Raw genomic sequence first — 25,487 nt, forward strand, 5'->3', positions numbered from 1 at the left:
TCGATATTACCTGTGACAGCCGAATTCTGACCTTGATGATCTGCAGAGAGGGAACCAACTTGGTTGACTTGAACTTGATTGTTGGAACTGTTAACATTTTTCAGAAGTTCCGAAAGAATTTGATATCGATGTTGAGTAATGCGGAAATCTCCTCCATTATTCTACTTGTTTTGATCTTGATTTCCAAAATTTTCTTCTTGAATGGTAGTGGAAACGTTGTTGGATTGAGAAGACTTACCATACTGAGATCTATACTCGAAAGGGTATCCATGTTTCTTGTAACAGACATCAACGATATGACCAATTTTGTTGCAGTAAGTACAAACCTTTTTATTACTACCAAACTTTGAGCCTCTGTTATTTTGGTTAGGAAAACCATTTTTCTTAAAATAAACACTCTCTGTGACCCAACTTTCCACAAAAAGAACAAGTAATGGTATTGGTACTGGTGTGGTTAACAGAGGTAACAGGGTAACATTTTTTACATTAGCTACAAGAACACTATTATTAAACTGGCGTTCTTGTTGGATAACAAGAGAAAAAAATTTGGTAATAGCAGGGATAGGTTCCATGAGCAGAATATGTGCTTTTATATTATTGTATTGGTCATTAAGGTCACGTAAAAATTGCATTGTCTGATCCTCTCTTTTTCTTTGGATAATAACAGAAGGCTCATTACAAGAACATATAGGATCAGGCCTAAAATTATCTAATTCATTCCAAATAATCCTGAGTTTAGTGAAGTAATCGGTAACAGAAAGGTCACCTTGATTGAGTGAAGAAGCTTCCATTTGAATATCAAAGATACGTGATAAATCGTCTTGTGAGAAGCGGGCCTTGAGGTCATTCCATAAGTTTAGTGCCTTATCCATCCATATGATGCTCTGATGTATATGAACAGAGACCGAGTGTACAAGCCAAGACACCACCATGTTGTTGCATCTCGTCTAGGATGAGAAAGAAGAATCGGTTTCAGAAGGTCGGGGAGCAGCGCCATTGACAAACTCGACTTTCTTCTTTGCACTCAAAACCGTGAGAACCAAGCAACTCCAAGAGTGGTAATTTGTGGAATCAAGAACGGGTGATACAAGGGGTGTAGCAAGATTTTCACTGGGATGCGGGTATAAGAAACTATGAACAAAAATCTCGCCTTGTAAAGAATTCTTGTTCTGACTAGGGTTAGGGCTAGAATTATTATTCTGACTAAGGTTAAGGCTTTCGCTCCCGTCACTATTCTCGTCAGCCATTTGTGTGTGAAAATACGAATTGTAAAAAGAACCCAAACAATTGTTAGAAAGAATCAAGAAAATGCAAAGCAGAGTGAATATACAAGAAACATGAAAAAAAGGAAAAGAGGAGAATCCTGAGAGGACGAAGACAAAGTGCGTGCAGCAGAGCTCTTCTCAAAGAAGAGCTTTGATACCATAACAGATAAAAATCAAATGAGTGTTTTGATGTAATTGCAACATTTACAGAGATTAAATAGAAAGAAAGCTTCGAGATATGAAGAAACAAGAGAAGAGATGAAGCACTGTGTGAAAGAAGAAGAGAAAATATTATTTCATTAATCTGAAATTGAATTCATAAAAAACCCTAAAAAGAGTTTATATACATGAGGTGTAAAAAGGAAAAAGGGCACACTGTATAAAAACAGAAAACCAGAAAAGGGGAAGCCCAACTGGCCTAGAAGCCCAAAAATAAAAGAGAGAAAAAGTCTTTCTAATATTTTAACAGAACTTTTGGATTTTAGGTTTCAAAAACACTTTTAGATGCTTTTCTAATATGTTCATTTCATCGAGAGTGGTAACAAATATGTATAAACTCTAACCATCAAGTCCCAACATAAGTTTATTATGCCCAATATGAAAGTTTTTATAAAAAAATATATGAGTTTATTTATATTTGAAAAAGTCGGTTATGTTACCTAGGATATAAGTTTCTTTCTTACTTATGAGTTATAGTAGTTGAGTTGTACATTTGGAGTGAATCTATTCATCTATGGGTTAATTACAAATCTTCCATGATCATGAAGAGAAGAGAGGTGGGGTTTGGAAAAATTATATGGGATACAAAATAATTAAGGTTTAAATTTCAATAAATGAAATGTAAAAGTTTGATAATAAATGTTTTTAGAATTGATTTTAATATTAATTTTTAATTACATTTTTCATATATTTTTTTCTTTTTTTACCAAGTATGGCAAATTTGGGCTATGTGATATTAAATTATTATTTTTTTTAAATTATAAACTTAGAGTATAGGGTGAATAAGAGAATAAGAAATAATATTAAAATAATTCATTTGTATATTTATTAAATGGGAAATTTTGTTTATATATAATCTATTAAAATAAAATATAATCATATATTATAGATATATAATCAATTATTTTGATTTCACTTAGTGAAAAAAATTTCCTCTAGAATTAAATAGCTAATTTGGATTGAAAATAAAGTTTGAGGTTGCCTTCAATAGATGTTAATGTTTTTTTTTTTAAATTATTGAATTTTGTTTGAGTCTCTTTACATAAGAAAACTATGTAGAGTCTATAAAATTAGTAAGAACAAGCTCTTTTGGATTGACAAACTTAAAACACTTAACATTTGTCCCAAATTGAATTTTAATCATTTGAAATATTTTGTAATATTAGCGGCCTCATATTTTTGTGGGAGCAGAAATATCCAAGTAAAACGACTACAAACATCCACCAAGATTAGGAAAAAAAACGTTTACTTCATATGTAGGTTTATCATAAGGTTTCCAAATATCATAATGTAATATATCAAATAATGATTGTGACACCTTACTTAGTGAAGTGAAGAATATTGTTCTAAACTTAGCAAGAGGACAAATTTAACAATTGGAAGTAGAAAAATTATGTTAAATATCAAAAGGAATGTCATAACTCAAAAAGTCGAAGGACTTTATTAGAAACATGTCCAAATCTATAATGTCAAACACAAGCATCCTTACAAGAATCGGTATTCTGAAAAACAATATTTGTATTAGTATTAAAGGAAACAAAATTACAATTATTATGTGAAAGAGATGAAGGAAACAACATTCACAATCTTTTAATAAGATTATCACGAACAATCTTCTTAGAGTAAAATACCTTCTAGATAAAAAAATATTTTAAAAAAAAGGTGATTAACAAATTATTATGGCCAATAAAGCACTGAAAGACATCAAATTATATTTAATTGATTTGAGGTACATACAAAAAAAATATCATAAAATACCAATGTAGGAGAAAGTTGAACAATGTTAGTAGCTATTGATGGGGTAACACAAGAATTTTATTAGTTATGTAATGTAGGATTGAAGACATGACAACGAATGAACAACATAGTAGTAGGACCTGAATCAATTATTCATCTACCTTTAGAACAAAAGACTCATAAAAATAGTAGAAAAAACTAAATTATTGAAAAAATGACTAACATATATAGATATAATCATACCACTAGAGTCGTTGACCATGAGATGTTGAGAAAAACGGGTAATTTTCCCACTAAAACAAAACCCTAACAGAGCTACCCGAAAAATAATATTGAATAAATAAAGCGGAATAATAAAAGAGATAAAGAGGAAAAACACACCCGAAAATTGTTAACGGAGTTCGGCTTATTTAGCCTAATCTTCGAGCACAGCAAAAACAACTCACTTTTATTATTATGAGAGAAGATATTACAAATTTGGGATATATAACAGTGAAGGAGGGGAGTTTAATTTATAACCCTCAAACCTCCTTCCCAAACAACGAACCCACCGATGTGGGACTTGGGATTAAGCCAAAATCAACAAATCTCCACCTTGGCTTAATTTCAAGTCCCACCTAAAACAAATCCTCTCAAAACATAACAAAAACAAACTTTGCAGTGCTTCAAATTTGCGCCTCCGGGCACCAACTTCAAATGTGCAAGATATTAACCAAGTGTAAACAGTGTTCAAACTTGGCCCTTGTAACCATCTTGTCTTGTAGCGAACATCTTCTTTATTAGGAAATTCTTCTTTCTTTGCAAATACCCATTTGCACCCAATTGCCTTCTTACCCTTTGGTAATTGTGCCAGCTTCCACGTCTTGTTCTTCTTCAAAGACTGCATCTCCTCTTCCATCGCACCTGCCCAATTACCACTCTCTGAACTCAGAATGGCTTTTGGGTAAATGGATGGAATGTCATCAACAACTGGAAGTGCATAGGCAACCATATCCATGAAACGAGCAGGCTTCTGAATATCTCGTCTCTGTCTTCTAACTGCAATTGGCGCTGATTGCTATTGAGATTCTTGGGTAGGAACCTCTTCCTCATCTGACTCTTCTTCTGCCATAGGAGAGTCACTTGTGGTATTTCGTGTTGGGATCACCACTGTCGGCTCAAACTCCACCTGCTTCCGGGCATACTCCACCTGTTGCGAAGTACTATCAGCTCCTTTTGGATTTACCTTCTTTAACATGGCAGATTCATCAAAGGTAACATCCCTGCTGATAATCGTCTTCTTTGCCTCTAGACACCACAAACGGTATCCCTTCACTCCAGGACTAAAGCCCATGAAAAGAGCTTTCTTTGCCCGTGGATCCAACTTTGATTCAATCACATGATAATATGCAATAAAACCAAAAACATGCAAAGAATCATAATCAATTGCAGGTTTTCCAGACCATACGTCTAACGGGGTTTTGCCATCTATAGCAGATGATGGCAAACGATTGACGAGATGTTGAGCGTATGTCACAGCCTCAGCCCAAAACTCTCTGCCTAACTCAGCATTAGACAACATACAACGAACTTTCTCCACAAGTGTCTTGTTCATACGCTCCGACACCCCATTCTGCTGTGGTGTTTTTCTAACAGTGAAGTGCCGAACTATGCCACAATCTTGACATACCTTCGGGAACGGATCACTTTTGTATTCTCCTCCATTGTCTGTTCGGAGAACCTTAATCTTCCTTCCTGTCTGGTTTTCAACTTGAACTTTCCACTTAAGGAAAATTTCAAGCACATCATTTTTGTTCTTCATAGTAAACACCCAAACTCTCCTGGAAAAATCATCCACAAAAGTGATAAAATAATGCCTACCTCCGATTGACGGAGTTTTGGCAGGTCCCCACACATCTGAATGCACATAATCCAGAATACCCTTGGTATTGTGAATTGCAGTGCCAAACTTCACTCTTCGTTGTTTTCCCAGAACACAATGCTCACAAAATTCAAGTTTGCAAGCCTTCGTACCTTTCAACAATCCCTGCTTTGTAAGAATTTGCAAGGATTTCTCTCCAGCATGTCCCAACCTCATATGCCACAACTTCGTTGCCTCAGCATCCTTCTTAGAGCTAGAAGTTGTTGCCGCTACTGTCCCCACCACTGTACTACCTTGGTAGTAATACAAATTGTTCTTCCTCACGCCTTTCAACATCACCAGTGCTCCTGAAGTTGCTTTAAGAATTCCATCTCGCATCGTCACAACTAGGCCTTTAGATTCTAAAGCCCCCAATGAGATGAGATTCTTCTTCAACTTTGGCACGTACCGTACATCCCGCAAAATTCTGGTGGATCCATCGTGATTCCGCAACTTGATTGAACCTATCCCAGTTGTCGTACATGGATTATCATTACCCATGTAAACAACCCCGCCATCAAGTTCTTGAAATTCAAAGAACCAATCCCGAATGGGACACATATGATAGGTACAACCTGAATCCAATATCCACTCATCTGGATACGATGATGCTGAAAGCGAGACAATTAAAGAGATATCTGATTCCACATCACTTTTGCATTCTGCAACATTTGCATCTTGTGGAGCCTTCTCTTTCTTCTGCAGTTTTGGACAGTCTTTCTTCCAGTGTTCTTTCTCATGACAGAAAGCACACTCATCTTTAGCAACGGCTCGACCTTTAGACTTAGACATCCCTCTTCTCTCCTTTGTTTGGCTTTGCTGACGACCTCTTGCCACCAATGCTTCTTCTGATGTCATTGATTTGGTTTTCATCTTATCCTGCTTTCTCAATTCATGACTATATAAAGCAGAACAAACAGCATCTAACGACACATTCTCCTTCCCGTGAAGGAGCGTAGTCTCCAAATGTTCAAATTCATCAGGAAGAGATGATAACAACATCAAAGCCAAATCCTCATCCTCAAACTTCACATCTAAATTCAACAGGTCTGCTACTAATTGATTAAACATAGTGATGTGTGCATTCATAGTAGTACCTTGTTGGTAGTCAAATCGGAACAACCTTTTCTTTATCAGGAGCTTGTTCTGACCACTCTTCTTCAGAAACTTGTCCATTACAAACTCAAAATATAATATTCAATATCACAAATAATTTCAAACAACCCAAGGCGAACCTTCGGCTCTGATACCACTTGTTGGGAAAAACGGGTAATTTTCCCACTAAAACAAAACCCTAACAGAGCTACCCGACAAATAATATTGAATAAATAAAGCGGAATAATAAAAGAGATAAAGAGGAAAAACACACCCGAAAATTGTTAACGGAGTTCGGCCTGTTTAGCCTAATCTCCGAGCACAGCAAAAACAACTCACTTTTATTATTATGAGAGAAGATATTACAAATTTGGGATATATAACAGTGAAGGAGGAGAGTTTAATTTATAACCCTCAAACCTCCTTCCCAAACAACGAACCCACCGATGTAGGACTTGGGATTAAGCCAAAATCAACATGAGACACAAGTTTTCATTCATGACATCCATGGGAGAAAACAAAATAAATATTGGATGAATGCAGAAGAATCACTTTTAATACCATATTAAGGAGAAAAACAAGTAAAATAATTCATTAAATCGAGATACATAATTGATATAATAGTGAAACAAACAAAATAACTAATTGATTATATAATATCTATAATACCTAATTATATTTTATTTTAATATAATATAACTTAATTATACAACTCAAGACTTACAATTCATTCAAAGCTATACATGTCTATTATTTTTTAATGTGTCTTCCATAAAAAAAATATATATTATTCTTCAACACATTATCATCTATCACACTAAAAACTTTGGTTAGGAAAATCAGTGAAAAAAAATACAAAAAGGAAAAAGAATGTAAAATTTATTTATTTTTCTCCATCATACAAGTTGTCTTCTCTAATATCATAGGTCATAAATCTTAATCTTATATGTTAATCCCTAAAAAAAACTTTCTTAGCAATAACTTTTTAAAAATATTTGTTAATTTTTTACTTGAATGAACTTACATATATTTTATGAGTGAAAAATAATTTTATAAAAATACATTTTATTATGTAACATCCTTATTTTTACTCATATTTTGATAATATATTATGCATGAAATATCTAAACATATACTACTTTATCATATTGTATCTTAAAATATATCCCTCTTATTAGGGATTTTAATATATACACAAAATTTTTTAAAAAAAAAACATCCAAACCAAAAGCATCTCATCATCTGGTTGTTCACTGATGAGCTCTATTACCTACAACCTCATATGCTCCCGTGTAAATTAACACGATCATCGCATATTAAAGAAAACAAACACAAAACAAAACATAGGTAAGCTAGCTATTTTTAAAACTTCAAATGTAAAACTTTAAATATCAACATAAACCATCAATATTCACTCATTTTCATAATTTTACTAAGAAGTGTCTATCACGTTCATCATCCACATTACTTTTGTCAGATTTCTACTGACTCACATACTCAGACACTTGACTCTACTTCCGGAATACTCGTGTATTGAAATTAGTATCCAGAGACCTACACCTGTCATACTACTCATTGTGAATCTACATAACCATGCGCATAATCATCCCAATGTCTCATCATCTCATCATCTCATATGATAGGGTAAATCCATTTGATCTGATCTAATCATTTCTTTCAAAACTCAGACTCAGTCAAATGAACCTTCTTCGACTCTCACCAACTGAATAACTTCATCTATATGATTCCATTATACCAGTAGAGTCAGGATTGTCTCATTCACATAACACTCACAAATCAATACACCCTAATAACAATCTCAACATGGTATTTCCTTTCCTAAAAATATTATGTCTTGATCACACTTTCACCCCATTACATACATCATTTAATATCAAAAAACCAATTCTCATCAAACATCACATTTTAAGTAATTGAACAACTATATCATAATTTTAATTACAATAATGATACATATTTAATATACTTGTTATCCATGCCATGTAAGATACAAGAAAAATAAAACCAGTTATAAATTGTACACAAAGTCACGGTTCCTGAGAAAAGGCGATCAAATAACAATGTACAATGCACTAAAAAACAGGTGAACAAATTACAAAACCACAAGTCCCCTTAAATTGCATTTACAAAAAAAAAGGCGTTTGAATAAGATGGAAAGATGCAAGCTTGATCATTGTTGAACTAAGTTAAGTTTTTCAATATATATTAACTCAATCTAATCATTCAATTCAAATAATTCCCTACATTATGAAATAAATACACAAACAAAAAATTAAAGTGCTACAATGTGATCAAATAACCATAAAATCCACTTAATTGCCACAAGGTCCACACTACCCACCAAATAAAACAAGATTCTTCCTCAAATTTACATGTAAAGAAAATTCACAACTCTAAGCAAAATTCTTATGCTTCTTGGGCACAAGATCTACATGTAAATGGTGTCATGAATGTAAAGGCTCATAAGGAAGCAAGAATGTAAACATATTCTCACATGAATTACATAAAGTGGTTCAACTTCAACCATTTCAGTTAATATATTACTTTACTCTTAAAAAAGACAATCCTGCAAGCAAAAATTAGAGTTGACGACCACGTCACCCCGACATCCAGATCTTCTAATCTAGAATTCTATTGAAAAGAACAAGACTAGTTTCCCTTACCTGAAATTTAGCAGATGCTCACTAAGAGTTCCAAATCTACCAAAAGCTTAAAGGTAATTAACTTGCACCACAAAATCCTGATAAAAAATCTAACTATATAACTAGGACCCTGAGTTAACAGAGATTAACTCTGAAGCTAAAAGAGTCATATGCAAAGCATAAACATAAACATAGACAACCCTAACTAGATCAAAATTTGACTCAAGAAAAAGATAAAAAAAATGAACTTATTTATAAGATATTCTAAACATGCAGTCTTATAGTATTTGTTGCCAGGAGTCTATTGGCGAACTCCGATCGTCAAAATGATAAGCAAGGAGGTCAAAATCTTAGAGAGAAGAAAGAGGAAAGGAAAAGGGAAACTTTTAGAAAGATTGTGGTTTTTTTTAAATGAAACCTAAATAACTAAATTTTCTATTTATATGTTTTTTCATTTTAATAATAAAATAGTCAGATGTCATTTAAAATATACGACTTTTCTAAAGTTATTTTTTAATCCTTAAATCTTTTATCTCCTTTAAATTTTATCTTTTAATTATAAAATATTTTGTATAAATAATACTTTGACGAGTTTATAAGAAAAATGATGGTGAAAGAATTATTATTAAGATAATTACTTTTTATAAAAGATGTTTGACAACCATACCCATAATGATGATCTCAAAAGTCATGGAAATACAAGTTTAAAAATGAAAAAGAAAATTGAAAAAATTAAAAATTTTAATATATAAAAAGTGTTATTATACTAGCCATGAAAATCCATTTCACACATAAAAACCTTACATTGAAATACTAATATATGTAATTGTGTTTGAAATAATAATAAAAAATACTCTTGTTCAATAACTAAATTTCCAAAATTTCAAATTTACATTTGTATATGGGTTTAATACTTATACTTACGTACTCTGAGAAGACACACACATATAAATATATATATATATATATATATATATATATATATATATATATCATGGGATCAGAAAAACAATAAATGAATAAGAAAATCACATTAAAAAAATCATAATAATAGTAATAATAATAATTAAAAAGAGTTATAGGGTTGTCCCTTCAAAGGTGTGCATGTGATGAGATATAGGTAAGAGGTTTTGTCATTGGCTCTTTATTAAGAGGATGTGACTTATAATAGGATAACACTCTTTTCTAAACTATCATCCATAGAACCTTCCATTTCTTATCTTCTTATTCATAAAGTAAAGACATATAAATTTTATGAAAATAAAATAAATAACTAAATTATTATAACTCAAAACTTTTTTCCTCCTATCAATTAAATACAAGGCTAATATATAATTCTCTTTTATTGTAAAAAATTCGAAATTCAATACAAAAAGTTTCTAACCATTTTATATGCATTATCTAACCAATTTACTTAAATCATTTAATATACCAATTTACTGTAATAGTATTTCTAAGTATTTCAATATAGAAGGTAAGTTAATCTGAATCATATTAAATTAATAATACATAAGCACTCAATATGACTCATCTTATGGTGAGTCATAGATTTTATATGTGGATTCAATCATCTTCAGATTGATTGATGGGACAAGCTAACTCACTAAATATTAAAAAAATTATATATAATAATTAATTTTAAATTAGAGATAATAATTTTTAATATTTATTAATTAATATAAATTTAATTTTATTAAAGATCACATATCCATTAAAAGTAAGAAGATATCATAATATAAAAGTAGATGTAAATATTATTTTATGAATAATTTTAAAATTAAATTTAAAATTTAGTTTTTAATATAATTTAAATATGAACTACTAAATCAATACAAAATTAAATTTAAAATAAAAAATTATATAATTTATGTTTTTTAAAATGATTTAAAATAAGTTAAATCACTAACAATTCATTAAATTTGTCTAATTTACTAATCAATTAAACTGATTCCTTTTAACCTATAATAAGTATAATTTCTATTGTTGAGTTAGATTGATTCACAAATTTTTAACTTATTTTGATACTTCTAAATAAAACTGGTAAAAATCTATAGGTGGAAACAATTAAATATATATTTCTGACAAATTTTAACTAAAAAATAAGAGAAAAATATATATAAATCAAATTTTGTGAGTAAGTTTTTTTTATCAAATTAAAATAATTTTATTGGTTAATTACACAAACTCCCTATAATTATAACAAAACTGATTATGGGAGATTAAATTGCCAATGCCACATCTCCACATTTGGTTTTTAAATTAGTATTATTATAGTATTAAGTTGTTATCTAAAGCTCATCTTTTAATCTTGATTTTATTGTTTAAACCTTTTTATACAAGTAAAATTATAAGAATAAAAATTAATGTTATCTTATCTCCACTCTCCAAACTTTCAAAGTCAATCACTGTTTCCATTTCCCCATAAGTCTAGTAACTTTAAAGAAATATTCAACATTTTGACATTATATTTTTCGAGTGTGTGGATTCCACAGAAAAGTTGCTTATTTATTTGAAAAATATTCCAATCATCAGAAATAATAAAAAAAATTATAAAATTAAAAAAAGAAGAAGAAATATTCAAATTCATTTCTGGGACTTTGTCATTGTCTGCTGGCGTATGCCCATTATGATCATTAAATTTTGTATACCTATATAATAAAAGAGAAACAAAATATTTTTTCCATAATAGAAAATAATTTTATATTTTTATTCAATCATATTGATCTTTTATAATAATTATTTTAAAAATTATAAAACATAATTCTTTATTAATTCGGATAAAATATATAAAATTAAACTTGTAATGAATTATTTATCTCTAAATGCTTTTTTTTTCTTCTTCCGTAATTAAGTTGCATTGCTCGTATCATGCTTGTGTGACTTAACATATAAATTTTTAGACATTTTTTTTCAATAAAACGAAATATTATTAAAGGAGAAAAAAGTAAAACAAAATCCTTTTATAAATTAAAATAAATTTTTATATTTTAATCCGAAAAGTGGACACCAAAAGTTTTATAAAATTGAGTGTATAACTTAATTTTAATTTTGTTATAAACATGTATTAAAAAACTCTTCAAAAATATGATCATAAACAAAAACGGTTTGAGATTTCACGTCGCGAAATGAGAATATTTCATTGTATATAATTGTATATAAGTGGATGCAAATCTCATCCCATGAATCGGTTTTATGGGGTTGGGTTAGGCTTAAAGTCCATTTCGTAATATGGTATCAAAGTCATTTAAAATCTATTCTAACGAGTGTTGTTGGCTATCGTGTCACCTCCTATCAGACCGTTATCGAACCACCTATTATATGTTGTTCTACACACGAGTTATAAGTGTCTGAAAATAATTTTAAGAAAGAATGAATTAGTTGAGATCTTCAACAAAGTACAATTATTTGAACATATAAGAAAACAAGAATGAAGAGCATGTCATGGCCTGTGATGTTGCGAACGAAACAGGAATATAATTATTATAGGTAAAAGAAATGAACATAATTTTGGGTTTGGGAAGCAAGCTTTTAACATCGCATTAATGGAGAGAAAGTTTCAGACATACATCATTCATTTTCCACCAAAGAAACGTTGTCCATAGTTTCCACACAAATTGAAATTGAAATATTCATTGTAAATTACTACACCACAACCAATTAGGTTGCTAAAATTATAATACAAGTTTCCATCACAATATGCTTCACTCTCTTGTCTTTTTTTAAAAAAAATTTATTTATTTACATAAAGTGTCATAAACTTATGACTTCATATGATATTATGAGCTTAAGAGTTTATATGTAAATATATATATGTTTTACACTTCATACCAATATTTTTGAAAGAGTTATTTTTCATCTATAACGTAACAAATAATCACTTTCCATTATTTATTTATATATATATATATATATATATATATATATAATTTAAGAATCTCTTTATACTTGAATATCAATAGAGGAGGTGTAGAACTCCCAAAAACAAAAGGTTGTATACTTATTTAAAATAATAATTATTAAATAAATATTATACTATTAATATATTTAAGAATAGTCAATTATATAAAAATATAATTATTATGTTATAAATATTATAATAATATTTAATTATTAAAGTAAAAAAAATAATGTAAGTAATTATGTTTTGGACATAATAGATTAAGACGTATTCATTAGTATTTATGTTTTTAATAAAATAATAATATTTAGTAATTGAAATATATTAAAATAAAAATATCAATAAAAAATTATTTATTTCCTTTTTTCCTTATTCATGTAATTTTTTTTTTTTACTTTCTCGTTTTTAATCCTTTTTCATCTTTTTTTTTCCTTTCGCGCTTATTACACTTGAAAATGTAAAGTTTTTTTTTCTGATATGAATATTTAAGAAAATTGACGTAACACTCGACAAATTTACTGCATACACGGTAGGTTGTATAATTAATGCAAGACGTATTTTATTTAATATTATTACTATTTTAACACGTGCCATATGTGATAAATATTTGTTTTTGTAAACATATAAATTATAATAATAATAATAATACTTTTAATATATAATTAAATATAAATTTATTTTTAGTTTTTGAAATATTGTTTTTTGAGGCAGAGATAAAATTAATGAAGATAAAACAAAAGTAGTTGAAATGTTTCCAGAAGAAAAAAAAAACAATACCAGTTGCAACAATGTTGTGTAATAATTTCATATGTGGAGAAAACAATAGCCTTATTTAATATATTTCATATTTTAATTTATAAGAAATAATAAATAATAAATTTGGAAATGTTTGTTCTTCCATTTGAATTTAGTTGTATTGTAAATGCGAAGGTTGGTGTCGGTTAACAAACAAAATAAAGAGTGTCTGCGATATTAAAACAAAAGTTCTTACACATAATAAATAAATGGCTTCATTTGCATTAACTGCATAGCAAAAACTTACCCTCTTTCTGAAAACAAAAAAATGCTAATTCAATACCTTAACATCTTTTCACCAAATAAAGTAACACCAATATAACTAAGTGTTCGTAAAAACAACCTAAAATCTTAACAAACTTTAATTTTTACACATTTTTTTTCATTTTTACACATCTGTTTCTCCTAGATTGCAAGTTATAACTCACCAACCAATTAGGTACATCAATTTAGTGTTTCCTTTCACCAAATCCTCTTTAATAAGTTCAAATTACTTTTACTTCTATAAAATAATTTTGTCTTATATTCTTATTTTTCTCTCCTAAAAAAGTTAACTATTAGACATTCATTCTATCCACCCATATATAAAAAATAAAAAGTAATAAATCACACTCATATTTTAAGGATAATGATTAAATTATATTACTTTTTTCCTTTATTTTAATTAAAAAAGTATATGCTCTAATTTCTTTAATTGAGGCAAACTTAACCAATTTAGAGTAAAAAAAATCTTATTGTGTACTAACATTCCGTAAAACAAAATTAAAGTTCAAAATTTATATGCTTGTTTGCAATTTTTATCTACATGTTTTGCTTTATTGTATAAAGCTGTAAAGCTTATTTGTGTTGAGTGAAAAGAAGGTAAAATAAATATCTTGTAGACACTTATTCTCATTATTACAAGGTAAAGTTTGAAGCATAATAATTTCAATATAGAGAAGCATAAAGTGTCACTATAATATTATTGGTTCTATACTTCTTTTCGTTAAAAATGGAATTCATTTCATACTCCAATAATAGTATAGTGCAAAGTGTCTTTTATTTAATTTCTTAATAATATTACATTTTATAAAATTATGAAAATAAATTAACATTTTTTTAAAAGCATCGTAGTAACACTAATATCTTAGAAAAATAAAAATAAGACTAAGTACATGCTTAAGAATAATTTAATTTGATTAAAAAATCAATTTTTTAAATGAGTCAATTTAAAAACGACCAGGTCCAACAAATTAACGTCACCGTGAAGGTTCAAACACAGCGTAAGTTATTGAAGTTCACGTCCAACCAAAACACACTCTGTAAAAAAAATAAAAAATGTAAATAATTTGTTTAATTATACGCTGTTATAATAAAATTTTATTATTAATATAATTTTGGAATAACCGTTTAAAGATTAATAAATTTATTATAACAAGAATTTTGTGATTCGATAATAATATAAAAAAAAATCACCTTATCGTACACATATTTTTGTCGGAATGTAATTATAATAAATAAAAAATGATAATTAAATAAAATAAAAGTTTAACAAATTGCGATTCTCCGCAAAACACCGGTCATGTATGAATCAGGGAATAGACTTGGTAATTAAACAACAATTAAATAAATAAGCAATTTTTTAAAACACATTCATTTATTTATTTGTAAAGTAATAACAAGTTATATTAAAAAAATAGAATAAAAAAATTCTACTAGGAAATAAAATAAAAAATAAACAATGAAAAAGCAATAATTTCTTATCTTATCGAAAAGCAAGCAACCACGGAAGACAAACATTACATCAATTAATCATTGTAATTATCTTATCTTAAATATCTAATCAAAAGTCAACACCTTTCCTATGACTTCTCTCTCTGCATTTTATATTTCATGAAACCCATTAAAAAGTTCTTAACCCATGTTCACCACCACATCATAAAATAAAGTATTATGATTATTTAAAATAAAACCCATTTAGTCCTCACTCATATCATTCTCATCTTTTGTATTGTATTATAATAAAAAAGAAGTATGTTTTATTTAAAATTTACTATTTTGATGAATTAATTAAGCACCAATGAGAAAATGAATGGATAATAATAAGACAGAAAGGCAATGGGTGTTGTGATGAAGCAAAGGGTTCTCTTATCCAAGTTGTTAACAAAGCTGGTCCTCCATCTTTTTCCATCATGCCAAGTAACTTTCTTTGACCCTCTCTTTTTTTCTCTCTCTCTCTGTGCATTTTCTCTTATCATTACCATTTCTCCATTTTCTATTACCTTCAAACACACACTAAGCAAACCCTTTTTCTCTCTCTCTCTCTCTATTTCTTTGTTTATTTCTGTTTGGAAGAACAAGACAAAGCTTTTCCTTTAAATTCTTCCTTCGGATCCTTCGCTTATTCTTTTCTCTCCTAACTCGCAACAACACAATTGCTACCACAGAGATAAAACCAGAAACGGTGTCGTATTTCAAATAAAACGCCACAATGAGGTGTAAGAAACACTTACCTGACCTCACCAGCACCATCGGCGTTTGCGCTTCGTGTCTCCGCGAACGTCTCCAGCCTCTTTTCGCAGCCCAGGCCCAGGCCCACCCTCAATCCGGAGAAAACGCTTCTCCCCACCGAGAACGAAACCATAAGCCCGAGGAGAAACCCGAGGCGCTCAATTTCCCGCGTTCGGCGTCTCCCTACGTCGCGCGCCGGAAATCCGATTGCGACGCCCACCGTGAGAGGCTGTTTTACGGCACGCCGCAGGCTAAATCCGCCCCGTACGACGGCTGCGCCGCGCCGGAGAAGCGGCGGCACGGAGGAGGAAGGTTCTGGATCCTCTCGCATATCTTCCGCGCCAGATCCAACAAGACGGATGCCACGCGTCGGGAACCGTGTGAGGAGCGGTCGTCGACGGCGCCGTCGTGGTTCACGATGATGCTCCCCACGCGCCACCACAAAGGCGTCCATACACACAGACGGGGTTTGCGACGCCCGGATCGAGGACTGTCGCCGTCGACGGCGGTGGATTTCTCCGGGGACGCCGCGCATGATCGGTCCGAATCCGGGAATTCGACTGAGGTTTCGCCTCAGAGACAGAATACGACACCGGCGACGGCACATCGGCGGTCTCGGCTAAGCGGCGGCGGCGGAGCGAAGGGACTGTCAACGAGCATGGCGTTCTGTCTGAGCCCGTTGGTTCGGGCGAATCCGAACCAACATTGGACCAATAATAATAATAATAATAATAAAGGTTTAGGCCAGGAAATGGGTCCGGGTGGGCCCCAGCATATATCCACTGCGGCGACGTTTTGCGCGAACCGATCGCGGAAGCTCGCTGATTTCGGCAGGGGCGCTCACAACCGTTGATTTAGCGGACCGTGGTACGGGCTTGTCTTTTTGTCCGTTTCCGTTTGTAGATTCTTTTTTATTCTATTTTTCTTCCGACAAAACCCGTAATCAATTCTCTTCTCTCTTTGTACAATCCACACACGCCTCATTTCAATTTACAAAACAAAACAAAAAATTTACTATTTTAAACTATGAGTTTCTATTGGCTTTCATACTTTGAGATTCTAGTCACACTTTTCTTAAAAAAGTTCCTTTCATTGTAGGGAGAGTTTAGAAAAAAAAAATCAAGTTTATTTTACAAAAAAAATGTTATTATAGTTAGATTTTGTTGATTAGTTTGTTAGTTAGTGTTAGTTTAATATTGGTAGCACTCAAGTTGATGTAGCAATTAATTTTAATTACATTGTTGTGATTACTCACATTTAACATTTTAATTCAATTGACATGCTATGTACTCCCCTAATTTAAGTATTGTTTTTATTTTTTATTTAAAATAAAGAAGTATCTATCATTTTCCTTTTAGATTTTTTTTTTCATTTTTAAATAATGTTATTATGTATGATTGAACTTCAAATTTAAATATAAAAGCTTGTAAAGTATTATGTTTAGTTTTTAATGTAATTAAATTACAAGAAATAAAGGTATATACCATTAGACTAAGAAAGAATCGAATCTTCTATTTTGGAAAATCACATAGCCATCATTCATGTACTCTAAAATAACACCATCATATTGATTCTCTACCTCAACCATATAATCAATACAAATTTCTTAATTTTTCCAAAAATATTTAAATAACCTTTTTTGTAAACTAGTTTATAAGTTTTTGAAATAAATTTAGTTTATGAAAAAAAATTACAAAACCGTTTTAATTATGCTCGTCTTAAGACTATCTAGTAAAAAATATAGTTCATCATTAAATAATAAATGGTGTCAACAAAACCTAATCCATTTTATGAATTTTTATTAACCTACCCTCAAACTTATTTTTATAGCTATACCCATTAATCACCTATTTGCTAAGGAAGAAAAAGCATTCCAAATTGAATAGTTTTGTTTCATGAAACATTTGGCAATTTGGTGGCATTGAATTGGATAGATAGGTGAAGAGAGATGAACAATACATAGGGTTGAGACTTGGAAAGTGCTTAATTAATATTTAGCCCTTACTTTCTGTGTGCATTATTACTCTCAACTTTTAGCTCACACTTTGGAGTGTAGACTATGGTGTGCTACACATAATGTTGGCTAAACTTAAAACAAAGTAGAGAGAAATTAATGAAGAGAACTTTTTACTTATAAAATAATTGCTCAAATAATTAGGGTTTCAATTTAAAGTAGTGAGTAATATACCCACAATATGTAGTACCAATTTAAGCTCTTAGGTAAATGCATTTATGTATAAAGAGTGTTCAATATTTATTAAGTGAATGGAGTTTTTTTTTTTTTTTCATGAGTGAGTCCAATGTGTCTTGAGGTATCATCTCTCTCCAAGTTAAAGGGTTGCACACTCTAAACCCTTAAAGGCTAAGGTTGTGTTTGGATTAAAACTATTAAAATACTCTCACCAATTTAATGTATATTTCTGAATTTCAATGAATAAAATAAAAAAAAATATTATTTTGAAAGTTATGGTATTTTTTAACTCTCTCAACATGCATTAATGCTTTTTTAGGAGTTTTTGTATAAATACTTTTAGAAAAGAAAAATGAGAAAAAAAATTAATAAAATTCTTTATATATTAAAATAAACTTACGCACAAGTTATAAATAAATAAGCTATATGAGAGAATTTATACAAATTAAATTGTAGAAAATTAATTTTAATTTTTCTCTTACTTTTTTTTTCTGAAATTGTTTATGAAGAAATTGTGATACACGTTTCTATATCTTTTAATGGGTTATTAGCTTTTGTTTCATTTTGAGAATTTTGGACCTTCAGAAATTGTCCTCCAAGTTACGGACTTTTGGTCTGAAAATAGGCAAATTCTTCCTACACCTCACCAATTATGACCTGCACCTAATCTACTTACAAATTTCCAAAACTATCCTTCATTCCGGATTTGAAAATCCAAAATTCAAAAAATACCTTATGGAAAAACAAATACATAATAGATTATTGTGTTCCAGAAATGAAATTTCATAATAGAATTCAAAAAGTCAAAATCTTATTTTGAAACCAAAATGCAAAAATACATTCTGAAAAATATTCCAAAAAAAAAAAATCTGAAAATACATTTCAGAAAAGAATTTATGAAATTAAAAAAATATTTCGGAAATCCAAATCCAAAAATATGTTCCAGAGATTCAGAAAATATTTTGATCCACCCCTTTTGTTTAAGAGTATTTTTGTCATTTCACATGTAAATAGTGCAGGTTCAATTTGATCAGGAAGTAATTGCCCAAAAAATATTATATTCTGAAAATAATTTTTCCTACACTCTCATAAATTTTAAAATTACCACTTTGTCCTTCTTATATTAAATGGTAATGAATATTTTTCAAGTATCAATCAGGTGCATTTGTATTCTTCCTTCTTTTGGAGAGAAAGATTTTGACACACTAATTAGTTGACCATGATATCAATATAATATGAAGTTTGAGTATTATTGTGTTTGGTTTTGGTTTCAAACATTTGAGCTTTTGAATTGGAGTTTCTATTATTACGTAAATTTTATAACTTTTTTAATTACATAATTCAGAAATCATATAAATTGTGTAATCTATAAAGGAAAATTAATTTCTTATAAATTATTACACAATCCATAATAATAATTTGGCTTTACAAATTGTGTTATAGACTATATAATTCAAAGTACAATTTTAAAATTCTAAACAAAGTGAGAACAATAATAAAACAATTCAATAAAAAAATAAAGATAAGAAATATAAGAATATAACATAATATCAAACACAATATATATATATATATATATATATATTTACATATATCAAACTAATTTTACACATCTATACAAAAACTACAAGAACAAACCATTAAGGTGAAAAAATAATGACCATATAAATATTGTCATGTTGATGATATATTACAATAAAAAAAACAACAAACTTAATATTTTTTAATATTTTTCAACTAGTGACTTTCTTCCAATGATAGTAAAAACTAAAATATGGAATACTAGTTGTCTTTTTACATCAATAAAGTGGAGAAGGAAACACTTTTCACCTATGGATATTTATAACTTTTTTTTTCTGTACTTTCATAATTTTTAAAATAACTAGTTTATTCTTTATAAAGTAACTTTTTGATTATTTGTATTAGAAAAATTCTAGAACAAGTTTTTTTAAATTTTCATAATACTATTTTCATAGAATTTTCAGAACATGCTTTACATTAAATAAATTTTAAAATAAGCTTTCTCAAACAAGTTTTTATAAAACACATGAAATACATTCTCAAACAAATTTTTTAAACAAGCTTTGTTGAACATGTATGATAGTTTATGAAATGAGTTTTACAAAAAGATCTTATTTTCAGAATGAACTCCCTCTCAAAAAGTAAAATGGAGAAATTAAATATGCAATGACGATGATGACAACAATAGTGACGGTGACATGGTGCAATGAGGGAGGATGTATTTGTCTTTTTCTTTTTTATTAAGGTGCCCTTAGTAATAATGGAGTGCAGAAAAAGAACCTATGTATAACATCAAAAAGCCCAAATTTTATTAGCACATCTATAGATTAAGACCTTAAGGAGTGCAATCTCCCAACACATCACACGGATACCACTTATTGCTTAAGTGAATAGGTTAAGCTAAAACTCTACTAGGATAAACTTCACAATAAAATTTTAGGAGAAAAAAATGGAAAGAAAAAATAAATTATTTTCTCAATAAGTTAAAATTAATTTATGTATACATTAATTCATATAAATCATATTTGTAACTTATCTAATCTATTGTTTTACTTTTTGTATAAGCTAGTTTTACTTATGAAGAAGTTAATTTTATTTTTTCTTCTCAAAGTTTATATGAAAAATTTATTCAAAGGTATATTTGGAAGAACTTCTCTGTGAGAAGCTTTACAAGAAAAAAATAAAATAAAAATTAATTTAACTTTTCTATAAATAACAATTAACTTATACAATTTTTAATTTGGAGATACTCTATCATACACCTTTTTGAAATTTTACTTTTAATAATTATGTATAAATTATATTTATCTTATGAAAAAGTAACTTTTTTTTATATTTTTTCTTTTAAAAACTTGCTCAAATATTCTATTATGGTTAATCCTTGATGGTAAACCTTTTTCTTTATAATAAACTAACCCATTTGTTGCAATTATTTGTTCTAATTATTTTACTAATATCTTATGTACTAATCTCTTATGGTTCTCTTTTCTAAGTTTTTCCATCCTCTTCTACCATATTGATTTCGATGCCTATTATTTAATCAGAAATTTTATTAAAATGGTGTAATTTTTTACACTGATTTTACAAAAATGGGTAGTTTCAAAAAATATAACAAAAATGGGTACGTCTACCTCAAGGACACATAATGTTGTTGAACAAACTTAAAACAAAGAAGAGAGAAATTAATGAAAAGAACTTCTTTATAAAATATTTGCATCTCATTTATCCATAAACAATGTAACAAAAAACATTTATCTATCTGAAAATAAAAACAACCTCTTTCACAAAAGTTTCACAAAAGGTTCCAACAAATAAGAAATAGATACATCTCAGTATTGTGATATTCATTTGTTCCATAGTCACAATTTGTTACTGGTTTATAGTCTTTTCTGCTATGAAGATTTAACAACAATATCTGCATCATACTCACTAGAAATTGATAGATCCAACTGTAGAAGAAAACCAGCTTCACAGAACCTGCAAAAACATCCTAGTTGCAGATTAATAGAAAAAGAGAATCACAACTTTTCCAATCTGAAAAGAAATGAAATCTAGACTTGGATGTATGATATGGTTAACTTAATGATTGAATATATATGATAAGGTTTAAACACTAATCAGAGTAAAGAAAAGATAACCTTTGAAAATTTTGGAGTGCTTGCTTATATGTGGTAGCTTTCTCGGTCCAAGTTGAACACAACCTCTTTTTCCACTTCTTGCAAAATCTTGAAAATTGTTTACCACAACAAATATTTTTATGTGACTTACGACAATGATCCGTACTAGTGTATCAAATAATCCCAAGCATAGATCCATGTTCAATATACCAGTGTTATAGCAGTATTTTTTAGGAGAAAAAAGCTTCAATCTTTATAAATATACCTTGTTTTGTGTCACTCTTTTCTAAGCCAAACAAAACCAAACAAAAAGGGTTTTCTCTCATACTTGAATTTCATATATCCAGTGATATATGATCACGACTCATCACTGTATTTTATCATATAGTTTCAAAACACACACAAAAAAATTCATATGTTTTTATGTGCAATTTAACAAAACCCTAAGATATTTAATGATATACACACATATAAAGAAAACAAATATTTTTGTATAAATAATTGGTTAAATTGAAACAATAATGTACATATCCATCTCTCTTTTTGATATTCGTAATATATGTAAAATAAAATAAAATAATTAATATTTATCTGTGAATAATTGAATTGATTAAGTTGAAACAACTGCATATAATGGATCTATCCATTTGATAGATTCGAACTAAAAAAAATAAACAAAAGTGTGAAGAGAGAAACAAGGTATATCGTAAAGAGTGAAACCCAATAAAACAATACATATAATTTTTCAGAATTGTTGATAAAACTAGAATCATTAGACTGTGAATTGTATGACACACTAGTACACATCACAGTTGCACATCACATGAACTTGGAATGGATGGAGAAAGAGGTAGAGAAAGGAGAGGAAGAAGCCATAGCCAAATTGTGTCTTAGAAAACAAAAGGGTGGTTGAAATGGTGAGAGAGAGAGAGGAAGAGAAGGGAATGGTGGAGAATGTTAAAGGTGTAAAGAGCCTTATATAATAACAAGAACTTGGGATTGGGATTGGAATCAAGTTTCTTCTTCCTTTTCATTTTCTTCATTAATCATGCATCTTTTTCATCTCACCTGTTCACTCTAAATTATAGGTTCTAGTATTTATGATTCTATATCTTTTTCATCTTTTCCCCCACTTTTTTTACTTTCATCGTACTTTTATTTTCTTTTAACTTTTCTATTACAGTCATTTGTGAATTTCACCATTCATCTTTTACATCTCTCCCATTTCAAAAAAACTTGGGTGAATAAACTTGAGATTGAAAGTTATATTTAATGAGAATGTGTCCAAACTGTTTGATGTAGTTAGGTTTCAACAAAAAACTTAAATATCGTTTTTAATGTGTAACACGTTTTTTTTTATATTATAATGTTAATTTAATTATATTTTAATAAATTAAGAAGTATAAATATTTTAAATTATTTTTTCTAGTATATTAACAAAATCAAAATATAATATATATATATATTTGTTATAATTACAACAGTCACATAATTTTTCCTATATTATATATATATATATATAATGTAATATTTAAAGAAAAAAAAGAAGAATTTTATTTATTCATAATCTTCTCTTTCTTTATATTGATATTACATATATTATACTTATAATACTTGAGAACATTTTCTATATTCTCTTTACTTTCTTGTTCTAATATTTTACACATTTTTTACGGTTTTACCACTACCCTATATCTATTTATAAGTATGCAACTCTTTTTTTTTATGAATTATTGAACGAGGTGACTTTTACTCTCTTCTCACATTTTTAATTATTTTTTTAAATATTAATTAAATAATAATACACATAAAAGATTTTAAAAATAATAAAACATTTAAATTATTTAATAATAATGTAAAATTATAAATTTGAATCCTACACTATGCATACGACGAACATAACTTTTACAAGAATAAATGCTTTTAACTTTTCCTTAGGGTTTTTCCTGCCAAAGCATTCAAACCAAATGTCTCAAATAAAGTTCTCAACTAAACTTTGTACCTGCTTTTTTTTATATATATATATATATATATATATATATATATATATATTTTATCCATAATAAAACATTAAAGATTAGAATAAAATACTTTGGAATGTTTCAACCATCTCTCCAAAAATAAAAACAACCTCTTTCACAAAAGGTTCCAATAAATAAGAAATAGATACATCTCAGTATTGTGATATTCATTTGTTCCATAGTCACAATTTGTTACTGGTTTATAGTCTTTTCTGTTGTGAAGATTTAACAACAATATTTGCATCATACTCACTAGAAATTGATAGATCCAACTGTAGAAGAAAATCAGCTTCACAGAACCTGCAAAAACATCCTAGTTATGATTAGCTAAAAGATTGAATATATATAATAAGGTTTGAACACAAATGGGAGTAAGAAAAGATAACCTTTGAAAATTTTGCAGTGCTTGCTTATATGTGGTAGCTTTCTCAGCCCAAGTTGAACACAACCTCTTTTTCCACTTCTTGCAAAATCTTGCAAATTGTTTACCACAACAAATATTTTTATGTGACTTACAACAGTGATCCGTACTAGTGTATCAAATAATCCCAGGCATAGATCCAAGTTCAATATACCAGTGTTATAGCAGTATTTTTTAGGAGAAAAATGCTTCAATCTTTATAAATATACCTTGTTTTTTGTCACTCTTTTCTAAGCCAAACAAAACCAAACAAAAAGGGTTTTCTCTCATACTTGAATTTCATATATCCAGTGATATATGATCACAACTAATTACTGTATTTTATCATAGTTTCAAAACACACAAAAAAAATCATATGTTTTTATGTACAATTTAACAAAACCCTAAGATATTTAATGATATGCACACACACATATAAAGAAAAAATATATATTTTTGTATAAATAATTGGTTAAATTGAAACAATAATGTACAGATCCATCTCGATTTTTGATATTCATAATATATGTAAAATAAAATAAAATAATTGATATTTATCTATGAATGATTGAATTGATTAAGTTGAAAACAACTACGTATAATCGATCTATCCATTTGATAGATTCGAACTAAAGAAAATAAACAAAAGTGTGAAGAGAGAAACAATGTATATCACGAAGAGTGAAACCCTATAAAACAATACATATAATTTTTCAAATTTGTTGATAAAAGTAGAATCATTAGACTGTGAATTGTATGACACACTAGTACGGATCACAATTGCACATCACATGAACATGGAATGGAGAAAGAGGTAGAGAAAGGAGAGGAAGAAGCCATAGCCAAATTGTGTCTTAGAAAACAAAAGGGTGGTTGAAATGGTGTGAGAGAGAGGAAGAGAAGGGTAGGTTGAGAATGTTGAAGGTCTAAAGAGCCTTATATAATAACAAGGGCTTGGGATTGGAATCAAGTCTCTTCTTCTCTTTCATTTTCTTCATTAAACATTTTATATTTTGTACAATCATGCATCCTTTTCATCTCACTTTTTCACTCTACAATATAGGTTCTAGTATTTATGATTCTATACTTCTTAGAGATAATGCAAATTCTCTAACTTAGATGATTTTTTTTTTCTAATTCTTTCACCCGAGTTTTTAATATGGTTTAAAATTTTT

General features: G+C 29.0%; 1 protein-coding gene across 1 annotated transcript; it reads left to right on the top strand.

Moving 5' to 3' along the window:
* Positions 1-15,174: 15,174 nt before the first annotated feature.
* LOC137819279 (uncharacterized) lies at positions 15,175-17,331 on the top strand. Its single transcript, XM_068623078.2, has one exon. The coding sequence runs from the start codon at positions 16,043-16,045 to the stop codon at positions 16,913-16,915; it is 873 nt and encodes a 290-aa protein (XP_068479179.1). The 5' UTR covers positions 15,175-16,042; the 3' UTR covers positions 16,916-17,331.
* Positions 17,332-25,487: the final 8,156 nt, after the last annotated feature.

Source organism: Phaseolus vulgaris, chromosome 10, assembly GCF_051622355.1.
Source record: "Phaseolus vulgaris cultivar YP4 chromosome 10, ASM5162235v1, whole genome shotgun sequence".
Lineage (NCBI taxonomy): Eukaryota > Viridiplantae > Streptophyta > Magnoliopsida > Fabales > Fabaceae > Phaseolus > Phaseolus vulgaris.